The sequence below is a fragment of the Salvelinus alpinus genome, chromosome 2 (assembly GCF_045679555.1).
Source record: "Salvelinus alpinus chromosome 2, SLU_Salpinus.1, whole genome shotgun sequence".
Lineage (NCBI taxonomy): Eukaryota > Metazoa > Chordata > Actinopteri > Salmoniformes > Salmonidae > Salvelinus > Salvelinus alpinus.
The window spans coordinates 111,899,771-111,919,362 of NC_092087.1; the positions used below are offsets into that span (position 1 = coordinate 111,899,771).

Genomic DNA, 19,592 nt, shown 5'->3' on the forward strand with positions numbered 1-19,592 from the left:
AAACGTTTGGGTCCATACACAGATCGGCTAGATAGCTAGCTACACATCTATGGGCATACAGGGATTTTAATCATCCACTGCACAATAAGCAAGAACATAGCTAGCTACGTTATTTCATCTATCTGCATGGTAAATATCAGCAAGACAAGCTTACAAAATTGTACATTCAATTTGCAGTAAATTCTTCAGCTAGCTAGATTCTTTACATCCACTGTTACACAAATCGAAAGCCTGGTTTGCTGGTTGTTTCAGGAGACCCTAAAACAACCAGAATTACAATGTCATACTCATGTCACAACACCCATAAAGCTAGCTGGCTAACTGGCTAATGTTAGCTAGTCAGCTAGCTGACTAAATCGCGATTTTCGTAAATAAATGTTATGTAAAAAAAAAATGCATAATCGTTTGTCTCTACATGAACTAACATTCCTGACAACTGTACATGTTTTTTGCATGATTAGTTATGACGTTATAATCCCTTAAAGTTGCTTCCATCCTACAGTTCATCTTTGATTCAGTTCTGTGTAGGGGTTCCCCTCTCTCCTAGTATTTCTGTCCGCCATCTTTGATTCAGTTCAGTTCTGTGTAGGGGTACCCCTCTCTCCTAGTATTTCTGTCCGCCATATTTGATTCAGTTCAGTTCTGTGTAGGGGTTCCCCTCTCTCCTCGTATTTCTGTCCGCCATCTTTGATTCAATTCAGTTCTGTGTAGGGGTACCCCTCTCTACTAGTATTTCTGTCCGCCATCTTTGATTCAATTCAGTTCTGTGTAGGGGTACCCCTCTCCTAGTATTTCTGTCCGCCATCGATGCTGAAGAAAGTTTAACAGTCACTAGCGCAGCAGCAGCAGCCTCCCCCGGTCCTAGTGCCGGCCCAGTAAAAAGTTTATGATGCGATGGAACGGTTGACGAAAATAAGAAATCACAGAAAAAATATATTGACTGATATTGAATTATTTAGGGGGGGGGTAATTAATATTTTAGGACTAGCTATGTTCCTGATTCCTACCTACCTTTTGTCTGAAAATTTAATTTACATTTTACTCAACTGCGTTACCCACTCCAGTCAGCTGATAGCGGTCTGCGACTTTAAGGGAATGCTGCTACTGTGACGTATAATCTAGTGGACGGAACGCTTCTTTCAGCAGCAGCAACAGTTCATCAGACGGTAGCTTGCTAGACAAAATAGACGAACCAATAAAGCTCTTTAGACGCTTTAGTGTATATTAGCCAATGTATTTTAAACCCACTTCTGTCGTCTAGTTAGTTATCCTTTTTAATTTCATAATTTTCATATTTACGGTATTGTTTTTATTCATCTAGCGGGCTGGTTAAGTTAGCATTAGCCTAGCTAGCTAACATCTCCAACCATGAGGTCACTAAGCTACTCTCTTGTTAATGAAGAGGAGGACTGCTGGACGGAGAAAGGAGCTCTGGTGAAAGAGGAGGAGGAAGAGAAGGATATCACAGTAAAACAAGAATTAGAGGGCGAGGCTGTTACAGTTAAACAAGAAGTAGAGGATGAGACTGTTACAGTGAAAGAAGAAGAGAAAGACGTTTCAGTGAAAGAAGAGGAAAACGCGTTCAAAGAGGAGGAGGATTTTACAGTAAAAGAAGAGGAGGATGCAGCTTTTGCGGTGAAAGAGGAGGAGGGGGAGATGACTGTCACATCGAAAAAGGAGGAGGAGGAAACTGGATATCTGGGCCCGGTTTCCCAAACGCATCTTAAGGCATCCAGTGGTTCTAAGGATGATCTTAGCCATAAGATGTTTTTGAGAGACCGTTCCCTGATTAACACTAGTAAGTACTGTCTTAAAAACAGAGACACAAACTCTGCAGTTGTTGAACTGATGTTTTTTTATTTAACCTTTATTTAACCAGGTGGCCATGATGTCATAATGATAGTTTAACCAGGTGACCATGATGTCATAATGATAGTTTAACCAGGTGACCGTGATGTCATAATGATAGTTTAACCAGGTGACCGTGATGTCATAATGATAGTTTAACCAGGTGGCCATGATGTCATAATGATAGTTTAACCAGGTAGGCCATGATGTCATAATGATAGTTTAACCAGGTAGGCCATGATGTCATAATGATAGTTTAACCAGGTAGGCCAGTTGAGAACACGTTCTCATTTACAACTGCGACCTGGCCAAGATAAAGCAAAGCAGTGTGACACCGACAACAACACAGAGTTACACATGGAATAAACAATAAACAAGCCAATAACACAATAAGCAAGTTAATGACACAGTAGAAAAAAAGAAAGTCTATATATAGTGTGTGCAAAAGGCATGAGGTAGGCAATGAATAGTCGATAGTAGCGAAGAATTACAATTTAGCAGATTAACACTGGAGTGATAAATGAGCAGATGATGATGTGCAAGTAGAGATACTGGTGTGCAAAAGAGCAGAAAAATAAATAAAAACAGTTTGGGGATGAGGTAGGTGGACTGGGTGGGCTATTTACAGATGGACTATGTACAGCTGCAGCGATCGGTTAGCTGCTCAGATAGCTGATGTTTAAAGTTGGTGAGGGAGATAAGTCTCCAGCTTCAGCGATTTTTGAAATTCGCTCCTGTCACTGGCAGCAGAGAACTGGAAGGATGTGTGGTGGTAAAGGGGAAATCTGCAATTGCTACATCCATATTTTGACTTTTAAATTATTTATTTATAGCCATTGATTCTTGAAGAATATAACACATGCCTCATGAGCTTAGTTCACCTGTTGTACCCCATCAGAACCCATAATAAGATTTTGTACTCCAATGTATAGAAACAATGTAAATCAACACTGTAAAGCCTCAACATGGTTAAAACTATAATGTTGATATCATGGATGGTCAGTCCTTGCATCCATAGGTCTGTCTATGAATTTGAGAGTAGTTAAATTTCTCCAGCCCCATCATCATCTTATTAGCAAAATAGTGGTGGAATTACAGCTTTGTTATTGGTTGATTGATTCTTGTGTGGCTTTTTTAAAGGGACAACCTAGTATTTAAACAGCAACAAAATGGCTGCCCAGAGACTTGGTTTGGTAAACAGCTGAGGGATGGGGTCTGGAGAAATGTAACCACTCTCAAATTCATAGAGAAAGCTATTGTATCAACCGTAATCCAACACCTAGCGACCTCGTCAAGAAGTTCAGACATCTTGGCAAAACAGTTTTAAGGTGTTGGCTTGACAGTCGCTGGACCCAGGTTTGAGTCCAGCTCAGGGCTACCCCCTGAATTCACTACACAAATCAAATCAAATTTTATTAGTCACATACACATGGTTAGCAGATGTTAATGCGAGTGTAGCGAAATGCTTGTGCTTCTAGTTCCGACAATGCAGTAATAACCAACAAGTAATCTAACCTAACAATTCCACAACTACTACCTTATACACACACACAAGTGTAAAGGGATAAAGAATATGTACATAAAGATATATGAATGAGTGGTGGTACAGAACGGCATGGCAAGATGCAGTAGATGGTATAGAGTACGGTATATACATATGAGATGAGTACTGTAGGGTATGTAAACATAAAGTGGCATAGTTTAAAGTGGCTATTGGTACATGTATTACATAAAGATGGCAAGATGCAGTAGATGATATAGAGTACAGTATATACATATGAGATGGGTAATGTAGGGTATGTAAACATTATATTAAGTGGCATTGTTTAAAGTGGCTAGTGGTACATTTTTACATAATTTCCATCAATTCCCATTTTTAAAGTGGCTGGAGTTGAGTCAGTATGTTGGCAGCGGCCGCTAAATGTTAGTGGTGGCTGTTTAACAGTCTGATGGCCTTGAGATAGAAGCTGTTTTTCAGTCTCTCGGTCCCTGCTTTGATGCACCTGTACTGACCTCGCCTTCTGGATGATAGCGGGGTGAACAGGCAGTGGCTTGGGTGGTTGTTGTCCTTGATGATCTTTATGGCCTTCCTGTGACATCGGGTGGTGTAGGTGTCCTGGAGGGCAGGTAGTTTGCCCCCGGTGATGCGTTCTGCAGACCTCACTACCCTCTGGAGAGCCTTACGGTTGTGGGCGGAGCAGTTGCCGTACCAGGCGGTGATACAGCCCGACAGGATGCTCTCGATTGTGCATCTGTAGAAGTTTGTGAGTGCTTTTGGTGACAAGCCGAATTTCTTCAGCCTCCTGAGGTTGAAGAGGCGCTGCTGCGCCTTCTTCACAACGCTGTCTGTGTGGGTGGACCAATTCAGTTTGTCCGTGATGTGTACACCGAGGAACTTAAAACTTTCCACCTTCTCCACTACTGACCCGTCGATGTGGATAGGGGGGTGCTCCCTCTGCTGTTTCCTGAAGTCCACAATCATCTCCTTTGTTTTGTTGACGTTGAGTGTGAGGTTATTTTCCTGACACCACACTCCGAGGGCCCTCACCTCCTCCCTGTAGGCCGTCTCGTCGTTGTTGGTAATCAAGCCTACCACTGTAGTGTCATCCGCAAACTTGATGATTGAGTTGGAGGCGTGCATGGCCACGCAGTCGTGGGTGAACAGGGAGTACAGGAGAGGGCTCAGAACGCACCCTTGTGGGGCTCCAGTGTTGAGGATCAGCGGGGTGGAGATGTTGTTACCTACCCTCACCACCTGGGGGCGGCCCGTCAGGAAGTCCAGGACCCAGTTGCACAGGGCGGGGTCGAGACCCAGGGTCTCGAGCTTGATGACGAGTTTGGAGGGTACTATGGTGTTAAATGCTGAGCTGTAATCGATGAACAGCATTCTCACATGGGTATTCCTCTTGTCCAGATGGGTTAGGGCAGTGTGCAGTGCAGTGAACAATGAATACAAGGACTGGCCATCCATGATGTCATAATGATAGTTTAACAAGGTTTCTAGGCTATATAGTATATTCTAAAATTCATCCATGATGTCATAATGATAGTTTAACCAGGTTTCTAGGATATATAGTATATTCTAGAAATCATCCATGATGTCATAATGATAGTTGAACCGGTTTCTAGGCTATATAGTATATTCTAGAATTCATCCATGATGTCATAATGATCGTTTAACCAGGTTTCTAGGCTATATAGTATATTCTAGAATTCATCCATGATGTCATAATGATAGTTTAACCAGGTTTCTAGGATATATAGTATATTCTAGAATTCATCCATGATGTCATAATGATAGTTGAACCGGTTTCTAGGCTATATAGTATATTCTAGAATTGCCAGTGTAGATTTCCTGTGGGGGTCAAATTGTTAGAGCTGTTGATAAATCATTGTATAATATTCAGCGTTTATTTTCATGCCATTACATCAATATAGCCCAACCAGAAGAGAAGAAACTCTTCCTGAACCACCACCTCCTGCTGGCCTTCATACATTCTGACGTTGCTGGTAATCGGCTACACAAGCAGTCAGCAACCTACATTTGGAGTGCAAATGTATCTTACCATTTCTACTGATCTGGTGCCAGTTATGATTTTCATATGTTCATTTTACTGGAACAGTTTAATTTAATTTATAATAGTATCTCAATCATTGTCTGTGATTAATCTACATTCTATCTAAATGAAAATTATACAAATTTAAAAGTAACTTTTATTGCCATTGCCACCTATGTAAAAAATAGCCTACATAAAGCCAACAAATAAAAACATTGCAAATAACTGTCCTATAAATCACATGGCCTGTCCATAACGAACTTGAAACATTGTATAAAATATTCTGGGCCCTCAGTTTCCCGTTCTCGACCGACACAGCTGTAGGCTATTTGTGAAAGGGATAAGAAGTAATCAGGTGTTTTGACATTTCCACTGGATCAGCGTATTACGTTTTTCCCTTTTGTGCTGAGTGGTTATCGAAAGGGTGAGAGCTGGAAATATTTTACAAATACTTTGAGGAGTTATTCTCATTTGTAATTGATTTTGATTAGACTTTGTTTACTTGCTGTTTGAGGTGAGAGAAAAAATGTGCTTTGAGAAGCTCCACAACTCATTAGTGGTGCAGCGTTAAGACAATCAGAAATACTATCAGACATCCCCAAATGGGCACATTTAAAGATCTACATTAGTGCTCGGTCCTACTTCTATGTGTGTAACCAGGTAGACTAGTCCTACTTCTATATGTGTAACCAGGTAGACTAGTCCTACTTCTATATGCGTAAGCAGGTAGACTAGTCCTACTTCTATATGCGTAACTAGGTAGACTAGTCCTACTTCTATATGCGTAACCAGGTAGACTAGTCCTACTTCTATATGCGTAACCAGGTAGACTAGTCCTACCTCTATATGCGTAATCAGGTGTGCGTCCTTACTCAACATTGACAGGAGGGTTTCAAGCAAAAGACAATTAATAAATTGACAAACCTGACACATCTTGCGGGGTCAGGTCAAATCAAATGTTAATGGTCACATACACATGGTTAGCAGATGTTAATGGTCACATACACATGGTTAGCGGATGTTAATGGTCACATACACAACTAAAAAACACATGGAAATGGGAGATATACACTGCTCAAAAAAATAAAGGGAACACTTAAACAACACAATGTAACTCCAAGTCAATCACACTTCTGTGAAATCAAACTGTCCACTTAGGAAGCAACACTGATTGACAATACATTTCACATGCTGTTGTGCAAATGGAATAGACAACAGGTGGAAATTATAGGCAATTAGCAAGACACCCCCAATAAAGGAGTGGTTCTGCAGGTGGTGACCACAGACCACTTCTCAGTTCCTATGCTTCCTGGCTGATGTTTTGGTCACTTTTGAATGCGCCGGTGCTTTCACTCTAGTGGTAGCATGAGACGGAGTATACAACCCACACAAGTGGCTCAGGTAGTGCAGCTCATCCAGGATGGCACATCAATGCGATCTGTGGCAAGAAGGTTTGCTGTGTCTGTCAGCGTAGTGTCCAGAGCATGGAGGCGCTACCAGGAGACAGGCCAGTACATCAGGAGACGTGGAAGAGGCCGTAGGAGTGCAACAATCCAGCAGCAGGACCGCTACCTCCGCCTTTGTGCAAGAAGGAGCAGAAGGAGCACTGCCAGAGCCCTGCAAAATGACCTCCAGCAGGCCACAAATGTGCATGTGTCTGCTCAAACGGTCAGAAACAGACTCCATGAGGGTGGTATGAGGGCCCGACGTCCACAGGTGAGGGTTGTGCTCACAGCCCAACACCGTGCAGGACATTTGGCATTTGCCAGACAACACCAAGATTGGCAAATTCGCCACTGGCGCCCTGTGCTCTTCACAGATGAAAGCAGGTTCACACTGAGCACATGTGACAGTCTGGAGACGCCGTGGAGAACATTCTGCTGCCTGCAACATCCTCCAGCATGACCGGTTTGGCGGTGGGTCAGTCATGGTGTGGGGTGGCATTTCTTTGGGGGGGCCGCACAGCCCTCCATGGGCTCGCCAGAGGTAGCCTGACCGCCATTAGGTACCGAGATGAGATCCTCAGACCCCTTGTGAGACCATATGCTGGTGCGGTTGGCCCTGGGTTCCTCCTAATTCAAGACAATGCTAGACCTCATGTGGCTGGAGTGTGTCAGCAGTTCCTGCAAGAGGAAGGCATTGATGCTATGGACTGGCCCGCCCGTTCCCCAGACCTGAATCCAATTGAGCACATCTGGGACATCATGTCTCGCTCCATCCACCAACGCCACGTTGCACCACAGACTGTCCAGGAGTTGGTGGATGCTTTAGTCCAGGTCTGGGAGGAGATCCCTCAGGAGACCATCCGCCACCTCATCAGGAGCGTGCCCAGGCTATGTAGGGAGGTCATACAGGCACGTGGAGGCCACACACACTACTGAGCCTCATTTTGACTTGTTTTAAGGACATTACATCAAAGTTGGATCAGCCTGTAGTGTGGTTTTCCACTTTAATTTTGAGTGTGACTCCAAATCCAGACCTCCGTGGGTTGATCAATTTGATTTCCATTGATAATTTTTGTGTGATTTTGTTGTCAGCACATTCAACTATGTAAAGAAAAAAGTATTTAATAAGAATATTTAATTCATTCAGATCTAGGATGTGTTATTTTAGTGTTCCCTTTATTTTTTTAAGCAGTGTAGTATATTCTAGAATTCATCCATGATGTCATAATGATAGTTTAACCAGGTTTCTAGGCTATAGCAGTTTCATTTAATTTATAATAGTATCTCAAAATCATTGTCTGTGATTAATCTACATTCTATCTAAATGAAAATTATACAAATCTAAATTACTTTTATTGCCATTATGACATCATGGATGAATTCTAGATGCCAACTATGTAAAAATAGCCGACATAAAGCCAACAAATAAAAACATTGCTAATAACTGTCCTATAAATCACATGGCCTGTCTATAACGAACTTGAAACATTGTATAAAATATTCTGGGCCCTCGGTTTCCCGTGCCTGTGAGTTCTCGACCGACACAGCTGTAGGCTATTTGTGAAAGGGATAAGAAGTAATCAGGTGTTTTGACATTATATAGATCTACATTTGTGCTCAGGACAGGTAGACTAGTCCTACTTCTATATGTGTAACCAGGTAGACTAGTCCTAGTTCTATATGTGTAACCAGGTAGACTAGTCCTAGTTCTATATGTGTAACCAGGTAGACTAGTCCTACTTCTATATGTGTAACCAGGTAGACTAGTCCTACTTCTATATGTGTAACCAGGTAGACTAGTCCTACTTCTATATGTGTAACCAGGTAGACTAGTCCTACTTCTATATGTGTAACCAGGTAGACTAGTCCTACTTCTATATGTGTAACCAGGTAGACTAATCCTACTTCTATATGTGCTGTCAGGTAGACTAGTCCTACTTCTATATGTGTTGTCAGGTAGACTAGTCCTACTTCTATATGTGTAACCAGGTAGACTAGTCCTACTTCTATATGTGTAACCAGGTAGACTCGTCCTACTTCTATATGTGTAACCAGGTAGACTAGTCCTACTTCTATTTGTGTTGTCGGGTAGACTAGTCCTCCTGCTATATGTGTAACCAGGTAGACTAGTTCTACTTCTATATGTGTAACCAGGTAGACTAGTCCTACTTCTATATGTGTAACCAGGTAGACTAGTCCTACTACTATGTGCGTAACCAGGTAGACTAGTCCTACTTCTATATGCGTAACCAGGTAGACTAGTCCTACTTCTATATGCGTAACCAGGTAGACTAGTCCTACTTCTATATGTGTAACCAGGTAGACGAGTCCTCCTGCTATATGTGTTGTCGGGTAGACTAGTCCTACTTCTATATGTGTCACCAGGTAGACTAGTCCTACTACTATGTGCGTAACCAGGTAGACTAGTCCTACTTCTATATGCGTAACCAGGTAGACTAGTCCTACTTCTATATGCGTAACCAGGTAGACTAGTCCTACTTCTATATGCGTAACCAGGTAGACTAGTCCTACTTCTATATGTGTAACCAGGTAGACTGGTCCTACTTCTATATGTGTAACCGGGTAGTCTAGTCCTACTTCTATATGTGTTGTCGGGTAGACTAGTCCTACTTCTATATGTGTAACCAGGTAGACTAGTCCTACTTCTATATGTGTAACCAGGTAGACTGGTCCTACTTCTATATGTGTTGTCGGGTAGACTAGTCCTACTTCTACAGGGGGGAGAACAAGTATTTGATACATTGCCGATTTTGCAGGTTTTCCTACTTACAAAGCATGTAGAGGTCTGTAATTTTTTATCATAGGTACACTTCAACTGTGAGAGACGGAATCTAAAACAAAAATCCAGAAAATCACATTGTATGATTTGTAAGTAATTAATTTGCATTTTATTGCATGACATAAGTATTTGATACATCAGAAAAGCAGAACTTAATATTTGGTACAGAAACCTTTATTTGAAATTACAGAGATCATGTGTTTCCTGTAGTTCTTGACCAGGTTTGCACACACTGCAGCAGGGATTTTGGCCCACTCCTCCTTACAGACCTCCTTCAGATCCTTCAGTTTTCGGGGCTGTCGCTGGGCAATACGAACTTTCAGCTCCCTCCAAAGATTTTCTATTGGGTCCAGGTCTGGAGACTGGCTAGGCCACTACAGGACCTTGAGATGCTTCTTACGGAGCCACTCCTTAGTTGCCCTGGCTTTGTGTTTCGGGTCGTTGTCATGCTGGAAGACCCAGCCACGACCCATCTTCAATGCTCTTACTGAGGGAAGGAGGTTGTTGGCCAAGATCTCGTGATACATGGCCCCATCCATCCTCCCCTCAAATACGGTGCAGTCGTCCTGTCCCCTTTGCAGAAAAGCATCCCTAAAGAATGATGTTTCCACCTCCATGCTTCACGGTTGGGATGGTGTTCTTGGGGTTGTACTCATCCTACTTCCTCCAAACACGGCGAGTGGAGTTTAGACCAAAAAGATTTATTTTTGTCTCATCAGACCACATGACCTTCTCCCATTCCTCCTCTGGATCATTCAGATGGTCATTGGCAAACTTCAGACGGGCCTGGACATGCGCTGGTTTGAGCAGGGGGACCTTGCGTGCGCTGCAGGATTTTAATCCATGACGGCGTAGTGTGTTACTAATGGTTTTCTTTGAGACTGTGGTCCCAGCTCTCTTCAGGTCATTGACCAGGTCCTGCCGTGTAGTTCTGGGCTGATCCCTCACCTTCCTCATGATCATTGATGCCTCACGAGGTAAGATCTTGCATGGAGCCCCAGACCGAGGGTGATTGACCGTCATCTTGAACTTCTTCCATTTTCTAATAATTGCGCCAACAGTTGTTGCCTTCTCACCAAGCTGCTTGCCTATTGTCCTGTAGCCCATCCCAGCCTTGTGCAGGTCTACAATTTTATCACTGATGTCCTTACACAGCTCTCTGGTCTTGGCCATTGTGGAAAGGTTGGAGTCTGTTTGATTGAGTGTGTGGACAGGTGTCTTTTATACAGGTAACGAGTTCAAACAGGTGCAGTTAATACAGGTAATGAGTGGAGAACAGGAGGGCTTCTTAAAGAAAAACTAACAGGTCTGTGAGAGCCGGAATTCTTACTGGTTGGTAGGTGATCAAATACTTATGTCATGCAATAAAATGCAAATTAATTACTTAATCATACAATGTGATTTTCTGGATTTTTGTTTTAGATTCCGTCTCTCACATTTGAAGTGTAAAATTACAGATCTCTACATGCTTTGTAAGTAGGAAAACCTGCAAAATCGGCAGTGTATCAAATACTTGTTCTCCCCACTGTATATATTTTTTTTAATGTTGCTGACACCCCTCCCCAGAGGTGTCTCATTATTGGGATTCATTGCTGATTCCTACCTGTAGCTCACTATGAGGTGTCTAGTGATAAAGGTTAAGGCAAGGCTTTCGACTCTGTCAATCACCACATTCTTATCGGCAGACTCAACAGCCTTGGTTTCTCAAATGACTGCCTCACCTGGTTCACCAACTACTTCTCAGACAGAGTTCAGTGTGTCAAATCGGAGGACCTGTTGTCCGGACCTCTGGTAGTCTCTATGGGGTACCACAGGGTTCAATTCTCGGGCTGACTCTTTTCTCTGTATATATCAATGATGTCGCTCTTGCTGCGGGTGATTCTCTGATCCACCTCTACGCAGACGACACCATTCTGTATACATCTGGCCCTTCTTTGGACACTGTGTTAACAAACCTCCAAATGAGCTTCAATGTCATACAACTCTCCTTCCGTGGCCTTCAACTGCTCTTAAATGCTAGTAAAACTAAATGCTCTTCAACCGATCGCTGCCCGCATCCGCCCGACTAGCATCACTACTCTGGACGGTTCTGACTTAGAATATGTGGACAACTACAATTACCTAGGTGTCTGGTTAGACTGTAAACTTTCCTTCCAGACTCACATTAAACATCTGCAATCCCAAATTAAATCTAGAATCTGCTTCCTATTTCACAACAAAGCCTCCTAAACTCATGCTGCCAAACATACCCTCGTAAAACTGACTATCCTGCCGATACTTTACTTCAGTGATGTCATTTACAAAATAGCCTCCAACACTCTACTCAGCAAACTGGATGTAGTCTATCACAGTGTCATCCGTTTTGTCACCAAAGCCCCATATACCACCCACCGCTGCGACCTGTATGCTCTCGTTGGCTGGTCCTCGCTACATATTCATCGCTAAACCCACTGGCTCCAGGTCATCTATAAGTCTTTGCTAGGTAAAGCTCCGCCTTAACTCAGCTCACTGGTCACCATAGCAACACCCACCCATAGCATGGCCTGTTTATTGCCTTACCTCCTTACTCCATCACACTGTATATATATTTTTCTATTGTGTTATTGACTGTACTTTCGTTTATCCCATGTGTAACTCTGTTGTTTTTTTGTTGCACTGCTTTGTTTTATCTTGGTCAGGTCGCAGTTGTGAATGAGAACTTGTTCTCAACTGGACACCTGGTTAAATAAAGATAGGGGAAAAATGTATTTAAAAATACATTTAAAAAATCATAACTTTATTGACAACACCCAAATGGATACTGTCATTAACGCGAATCTTCAATAATTAAACATAATTCTTAATACTGTAGCAAACATTATATTACACAGGACATTCAAACGAGCTCTACAATTATAATCCAAAGTAGTGTGAAATGTACTCATAAGCAACCTGGAAGTGGAGGTTACTCCCCTGAGTTTTCCCCCATTCACATTCAGAATACACTGTGAAAAACTAAAATCTTTGCTCACCATTTTTGCTCTAATCAGATATAGTACATCCATAACTATCGGTTTCCTCATTAGCAGGGAGGAGTTTCTACAACCAAATTGCATGTGCATCGCCCTCGTGCCGCAATTTTAGGAAACACAGAAAGGGGCTTATATTGGAGACCAAAAGTCGTCTGGCACACTGCTTAGGATTTCAACAACATGAATAACTTATTTCTAGCCTACAATCATCGATGTTAATACTAAAATATGACTATTCTTGCTCATTTTAAGACAATTGTCAAATAATTTTAACATTCATTACAGACCTCAATTGTTGTACCTCATGGCTACGCTGTTGGCATCACCTTTTACAGTGGATTTCCACTGTTGTGGGCCTTGAACCATTTGACTTTGTTGTTCACACAGGAGAGATACGGGACTATCGTGGATCCTCTGGGGAGCCTCAACAACCTCATGATGCTGACGAGGCAGAGAAGAGTCTCTCCCGATCAGAACTCCTCAAGAAACACCAGCAGAGACCCACAGGAAAGAGAACTCACTGCTGCTCTGACTGTGGGAAGAGATTCACCTCATCAGGCATTAAAATTCATCAAAGGATCCACACAGGAGAGAAACCTTATAGCTGTGTTCAATGTGGGAAGAGTTTTACTAGATCTGGCCATCTGACATTACACCAGAGAACACACACAGGAGAGAAGCCGTATAGCTGTGATCAATGTGGGAAGAGTTTTTGTCGATCTAGTGATCTGACAGTGCACCAGAGAACACACACAGGAGAGAAACCTTATAGCTGTGATCAATGTGGTAAGAGTTTTTGTCATTCTAGCCAGCTGACTGCACACCAGAGAACACACACAGGAGAGAAACCTTATAGCTGTGGTCAATGTGGGAAGAGTTTTACTAGATCTGGCTCTCTGATTTTACACCAGAGAACACACACAGGAGAGAAACCTTATAGCTGTGGTCAATGTGGGAAGAGTTTTACTACATCTGGCTCTCTGACTTTACACCAGAGAACACACACAGGAGAGAAACCTTATAGCTGTGGTCAATGTGGGAAGAGTTTTACTACATCTGGCTCTCTGACTTTACACCAGAGAACACACACAGGAGAGAAGCCGTATAGCTGTGATCAATGTGGGAAGAGTTTTTGTCAATCTGGTCATCTGACAGTGCACCAGAGAACACACACACAGGAGAGAAACCTTATAGCTGTGATCAATGTGGTAAGAGTTTTTGTCAATCTAGCCAGCTGACTGCACACCAGAGAACACACACAGGAGAGAAACCTTATAGCTGTGTTCAATGTGGGAAGAGTTTTACTGCATCTGGCTCTCTGACTTTACACCAGAGAACACACACAGGAGAGAAACCTTCTAGCTGTGATCAATGTGAGAAGAGGTTTTGTCTATCTAGTGATCTGACAGTACACCAGAGAACACACACAGAAGAGAAACCTTATAGCTGTGATCAATGTGGGAAGAGGTTTTGTCAATCTAGTGATCTGACAGTGCACCAGAGAACACACACAGGAGAGAAATCTTATAGCTGTGGTCAATGTGGGAAGAGATACTCTGGTTAAAGATCTCTGATCAAACATCAGAAAATACATGAAGGAGTTTTTTCATGATATCAATTAAACAATTAAATAATGTCACAATGTAGATTATTTTAACATTGTAGTAGGAGTATTTTAACCTGTTAGGGGGGCAGCCCGACACCGGTACACGTATGACAACATCCAGCTCAAAGTGCAGGGCGCGAAATTCAAAAGATATTTTTTTTAAATATTTAACTTTCACACATTAACAAGTTCAATACAGAATATGAAAGGTACACATCTTGTGAATCAAGCCAACATGTCCGATTTTTAAAATGTTTTACAGGGAAGACAAAATATGTAAATCTATTAGCTAACCACGTTAGCAAAAGACACAACTTTTCTAACTCCATCAGTTTCTTACTCCATCAGGTGCTATCACAAATTCGACCAAATAAAGATATAAATAGCCACTAACCAAGAAACAAATTCATCAGATGACAGTCTGATAACAAATTTATTGTATAGCATGATTTGTTAGAAAAATCTGCATATTTCAGGTATAAATCATAGTTTACATTTCAGCTACAATCAGAAATTGCACCGAAAGCAGCCATAATATTTACAGACACCAACGTCAAATAGCTAATTACTCATCATAAAACATTTCTGAAAAATACAGTCTGCAGCAATTGAAAGACAGGCATCTTGTGATTCCAAACAATATTTCCGATTTATTAAATGTTTTACAGCGAAAACAAAATGTATCGCTATATTAGCGTAGCCACAATAGACAGAAACAATTGGGCGCCCACGGCCAGTTCACATTCACGACAGATATATGAAATAACATCATAAAATGGGTCTTACTTTTGCTGATCTTTCATCAGAATGTTGAAGGTGTCCTCTGTCCAGATGAGTCGTTGTTTGGAGTCAGAATGGCAAATTTCCCTCTTCAATTAGCATTGGCTATAGCCGAGTGGCACAAATTTCTCCAACGTAAACACAGTCAGAGGACGGAACACGGCAAAACTCCGGAAAAAAGTTTCAATAATCTGATTAAACTATATTGAAAAAACATACATTACGATGATATGGTCACATGTATCAAAAAAAATTAGAGCCGGAGATGTTAGCCGTTCGTTACGAAGGCAAAACAGAAGTCAATCCCACTTCCTTCAGAGTACCGGAAGTGGACGGTCACGTCCAAGAAATAGGTTTTTTTCCACCACAGACCAAGATGAGCACAAACATTTCTTCTCTCACATCCTCTTTACACCAATAGGAAGGCGTATGGAGTGTAAGTAGACTCCTAAGTGTCAAGACCATGTATAGGCATCAAGTTGAAAAGAGCATAGATTTCTGACATTTCACTTCCTGGTCAGGAAAAGTGCTGCAGAAGGACTTCTGTTTCACTCAGAGAAATAATTCCAACTGTTTTAGAAACTAGAAAGTGTTTTCTATCCAAAAAGAATAATAATATCCATATTGTACAAGCAAGATTTGAGTAGGAGGCCGTTTGAAATGGGCACGATTTCACTGGCTACTCAACACTTTGCCTTGCAGCCATAATAAGTTAATGAATGTCAATGTAGAACCCTAAATGTTTGCCCCCTGTTCAATTGATTTTACCCTCAGGGAAAAAATCCAGGCTCTGTATTGAAAAAGTTACTATTTATGTGATTTAACAAAAAGTGACTAACAAAAAAGAATTGTGTTACACTTACCACGTTGGTGACCCACTGGAATCAAAATGTAGCTAGCTGTTTACCACGTTGGTGACCCACTGGAATCAAAATGTAGCTAGCTGTTTACCACGTTGGTGACCCACTGGAATCACAATGTAGCTAGCTGTTTACCACGTTGGTGACCCACTGGAATCACAATGTAGCTAGCTGTTTACCACGTTGGTGACCCACTGAATCACAATGAAAGACTCCAAAATGTTTAGGTTTTCAATATATCCCAAACTGTTTCTGCATATTGGTTATTGATTTGGACACGTTAAAACTGTGTTTTGATATTGCACTATCCCCATTTAGCAAAATGTCATTCAAAAGACGTTGAATATATGTTGGGATGTAGTTGAAATTGAAAGTTGAAAATATGTCTTTTCAGGTCGTTTTTTCAATGAAAAAAAATATTATAATAATAATATAAATTAGTCTATAATCAATTTTATTAACAATCTGACATCACTCCAGTATTTCTTGACAACATTCAAGTGCTAATTGTCTTTAGTCCACTACTGAAGAAGCATGACTCAAATCACCTCATATATTCAAACATTCAGCCTGACAAAATATACATGTTTTATTATTCCATGCCTCACCATTAAGTTAATTATTGCCAATACATATTAACAAATGGGTGAACATTTGGTTTTGATATTTCATATTATGTAACATTTAGTAATCATAGTTATTCATGCAACCAACTTGACATTTTTGGGTACAATTATATTGACATTGTTACCCTGCTTTTATATCCAACAACATGCCTATCTAGTGAACCCTGAAAAGAGAGAGAAGCTCTGCATTGAGGTGGAAAGTTACTACGGATATTGCAGGAGTTTCCTCTTGAAATCAGACATGTCCGTCGTAAGGACAACTTGGTTGCTGATTGTCTCAAGGGGGGGCAGTCAAAAAGATTTGTGTTTTGCATTTAGCCAGTGAGTTACCATGATCACAATTTATTTTGACATGTTTTTCCCGTGTTGGAGATTAGTTTTATCTTATTCTTTTCTGTATTTTTTTTTTAAACTGCACTGTTGGGGGCTCGTAAGTAAGAGTTCCAGTGTTGTATCCGGCGCATGTGACTAATACTATTTGATTTGAGTTTTGTTTGGGCTCGTTCCAAGGGGACGAGAGTTCTAGAAGCTAGTGAGTTTTAGGATTCTATTGAAAGAAAAAGTAGAAAAAAATAATACGATTGTATATTATTATTTAGAAATATGTGTTTTTTCTTGTTTTTAAATGTTGACAGCCAGTAGACACCATGTTTATATTGTAGAAGGTGAAGCATTGTAGATGATTATGTGAAATGGAAGTTGTAGAGATACTCTGAATGATTGGCTATGAAAAGCCAACTGACATTTACTCCTGAGGTGCTGACCTGTTACACCCTTGACAACCACTGTGATTATTATTATTTGACCCTGCTGGTCATCTATGAACATTTGAGCATCTTGGCCATGTTCTGTTATAATCTCCACCCGGCACAGCCAGAAGAGGACTGGCCACCCCTCATAGCCTGGTTCATCTCTAGGTTTCTTCCTAGGTTCTGGCCTTTCTAGGGAGTTTTTCCTAGCCACTGTGCTTCTACACCTGCATTGCTTGCTGTTTGGGGTTTTAGGCTGGGTTTCTGTACAGCACTCTGTGACATCAGCTGATGTAAGAAGGGCTTTATAAATACATTTGATTGATTGTACAACTGAATGCATTCAACTGAAATGTGTCTTGGGAGCACTAATTGGTGTCACCTTGTTAGTCAGTATGTGTTACACCTGTGCTGGCTTGTCCATCTCGTTAGTGGGAAGGTGTTTCACCTGAGCTGGTCCAGGTTCTATTTAAGAGTGTCTGGCCCAGTGCCCCAGTTGTCTTGATAGATGTGGAGAGTCAACACCTGTAGTTGCTCCACCTTTTTGGTTTGCTTCCTGTCTTTAAGTTTATTGTGGGTTTTTCTTTTGTTTTCCTCTTCTTGGGCAGATTTAGTGGGTTTTATGGTGGGTGTCTTTTAGGTCCCAGTTGTTGTTACTAGTCAACTTTCATTGGACACCCCATAGTGACTTTCAGAGCCCATCCTAAAAAACAAACTTATATTTTTGGATTGGATATTTTAATATTTTAATCAATGGCATTTCCTTAGGATGCTCATTAGTCTTTAAGTTGGTATTATTGTTTTTTATCCTCTTATGTTTGTGTTTCTAAATATTTCTGTTTATTTTCTTAGTTTTTTTCTGTGAAGCCATTGTGTTGCATCCATGTCTGACATGTGCTGTATAAATAAAGCTTGATTTGAAAATATCAACAGACTCTTGGTCCATCTTAGTATGAAAAACAGTATCAATCCCACTTTTCCAGCCTGCTGAAGGCCTGGTGGAGGGGTAAACACCACCCCCGGCTCTACCAGGGGCTTGAGGTGGTCTCCCACAGCTCTGCTTATGTCATGTTCTGTGGCCTTGCCGTTCCATTTCTTGACTGCCCCTGCAACACAGAAATAAACACTTTTAGTCATATTATATAAAACATTAAAAGTAATGGATATGGAGCATCTATGGCCTCAGTTACACCTGGCACCTAAATGTGACTTCTGTCATCAGATCACTCCAAGCTGCATTAGGTTCAGATCTACCAGGATGGGCCTTTGACACAGTCTGGATGCAGTCAGGCCACTGAATATAAATAAGCAACGTAAAGAGGTGGGGTGAATGAGTGGGGAAAAGTACATTCTACACAAATGACCTTCATAATAGCAAAGAACAAATGTGTGTGCCTAAGGGGAAATTAACTTTCATACAGCCAAATGGGGTGAGAAATTACACCCATATCAGTGGACAATTTGCACTAATGTAAATAAACATAGATGATGGAACATATTCCCTTTAGCTGACGTGATGAACCGCTAAGGGGACATAAATATTTACCATCTAAACCATGTGTGACCTCTCACCTCTCTGGCTGTAGAAGTGTTCTTCCTAACCAGTCCCTCAACAGCTCTCTGACTGAGCTCCACCCTCACTACTGGGTCTTCAGAGGAGAGGAAGGCTGAGGGATGGAAGGATGAATGGATCAGTCAGTCAATAAAGCGTAGAGCTGCTGTCTATGCTGTCAGACAAAATCACTATTTTAGTAGTTCATTAAAGTAAATAAGGCTTTATGACTGCTGAATACCAACTATCAATCACTTAGATCATGTATTTTCAGGTAGAGATATATCTTTGGGACGTCCCTAGCCCATTAAAGTTGACATTTAAAATGGTTAAGGTTAGGGGTTAGAATTGGGATGTCCCAAGGATACCAGATTGCAATGACCATTGTGCATTCTTCTGTCTCTCTTACATAGCAGGTGTAAAAGAAACACAGACAAGGCAATGGATTATGGTCATTGTAGTTAATTACATTTTATGCGCTAAACTATGTTGAATATTGGCCTGTTGGAAACTACAACTCCCTACTACATCACACAGTTCAGTCTGGGTCTGATTTATCTCTAGAGAAACTACAACTCCCTACTACATCACACAGTTCAGTCTGGATCTAATTTATCTCATGAGAAACTACAACTCCCTACTACATCACACAGTTCAGGCTGGGTCTGATTTATCTCCAGACTAGCTCTAGACACACCCTCTCGGCAGACAGGCCAAAGGAGCTTGGACCAATTCAGGGAACCAGTGATCTACTTCAG

General features: G+C 41.4%; 3 protein-coding genes across 4 annotated transcripts in view; 2 read left to right on the top strand and 1 right to left on the bottom strand.

Annotated features, from left to right (window-relative positions):
* Nucleotides 1–19,592, bottom strand: part of LOC139548585 (zinc finger protein ZFP2-like) — a 158,408-nt gene that overhangs the window by 87,762 nt on the left and 51,054 nt on the right. The gene's annotated exons all lie outside the window — the stretch shown is intronic.
* LOC139549743 (gastrula zinc finger protein XlCGF17.1-like) overlaps nucleotides 1–19,592 on the top strand; it is a 627,316-nt gene that overhangs the window by 12,375 nt on the left and 595,349 nt on the right. The window lies entirely within an intron of this gene.
* LOC139549026 (zinc finger protein 391-like) lies at nucleotides 1,124–18,208 on the top strand. Its single transcript, XM_071359077.1, has 2 exons — nucleotides 1,124–1,798; nucleotides 13,049–18,208. Exons 1-2 carry the CDS (start codon nucleotides 1,369–1,371, stop codon nucleotides 13,897–13,899), a joined length of 1,281 nt encoding a protein of 426 aa, XP_071215178.1. The 5' UTR covers nucleotides 1,124–1,368; the 3' UTR covers nucleotides 13,900–18,208.

Coding starts and splice junctions, on each gene's coding strand:
- LOC139549026 (XM_071359077.1), top strand. CDS start 1,369: ATGAGGTCACTAAGCTACTCTCTTGTTAATGAAGAGGAGGACTGCTGG. Junction 1,799..13,048: donor CCGTTCCCTGATTAACACTA/GTAAGTACTGTC, acceptor TTGTTCACACAG/GAGAGATACGGGACTATCGT.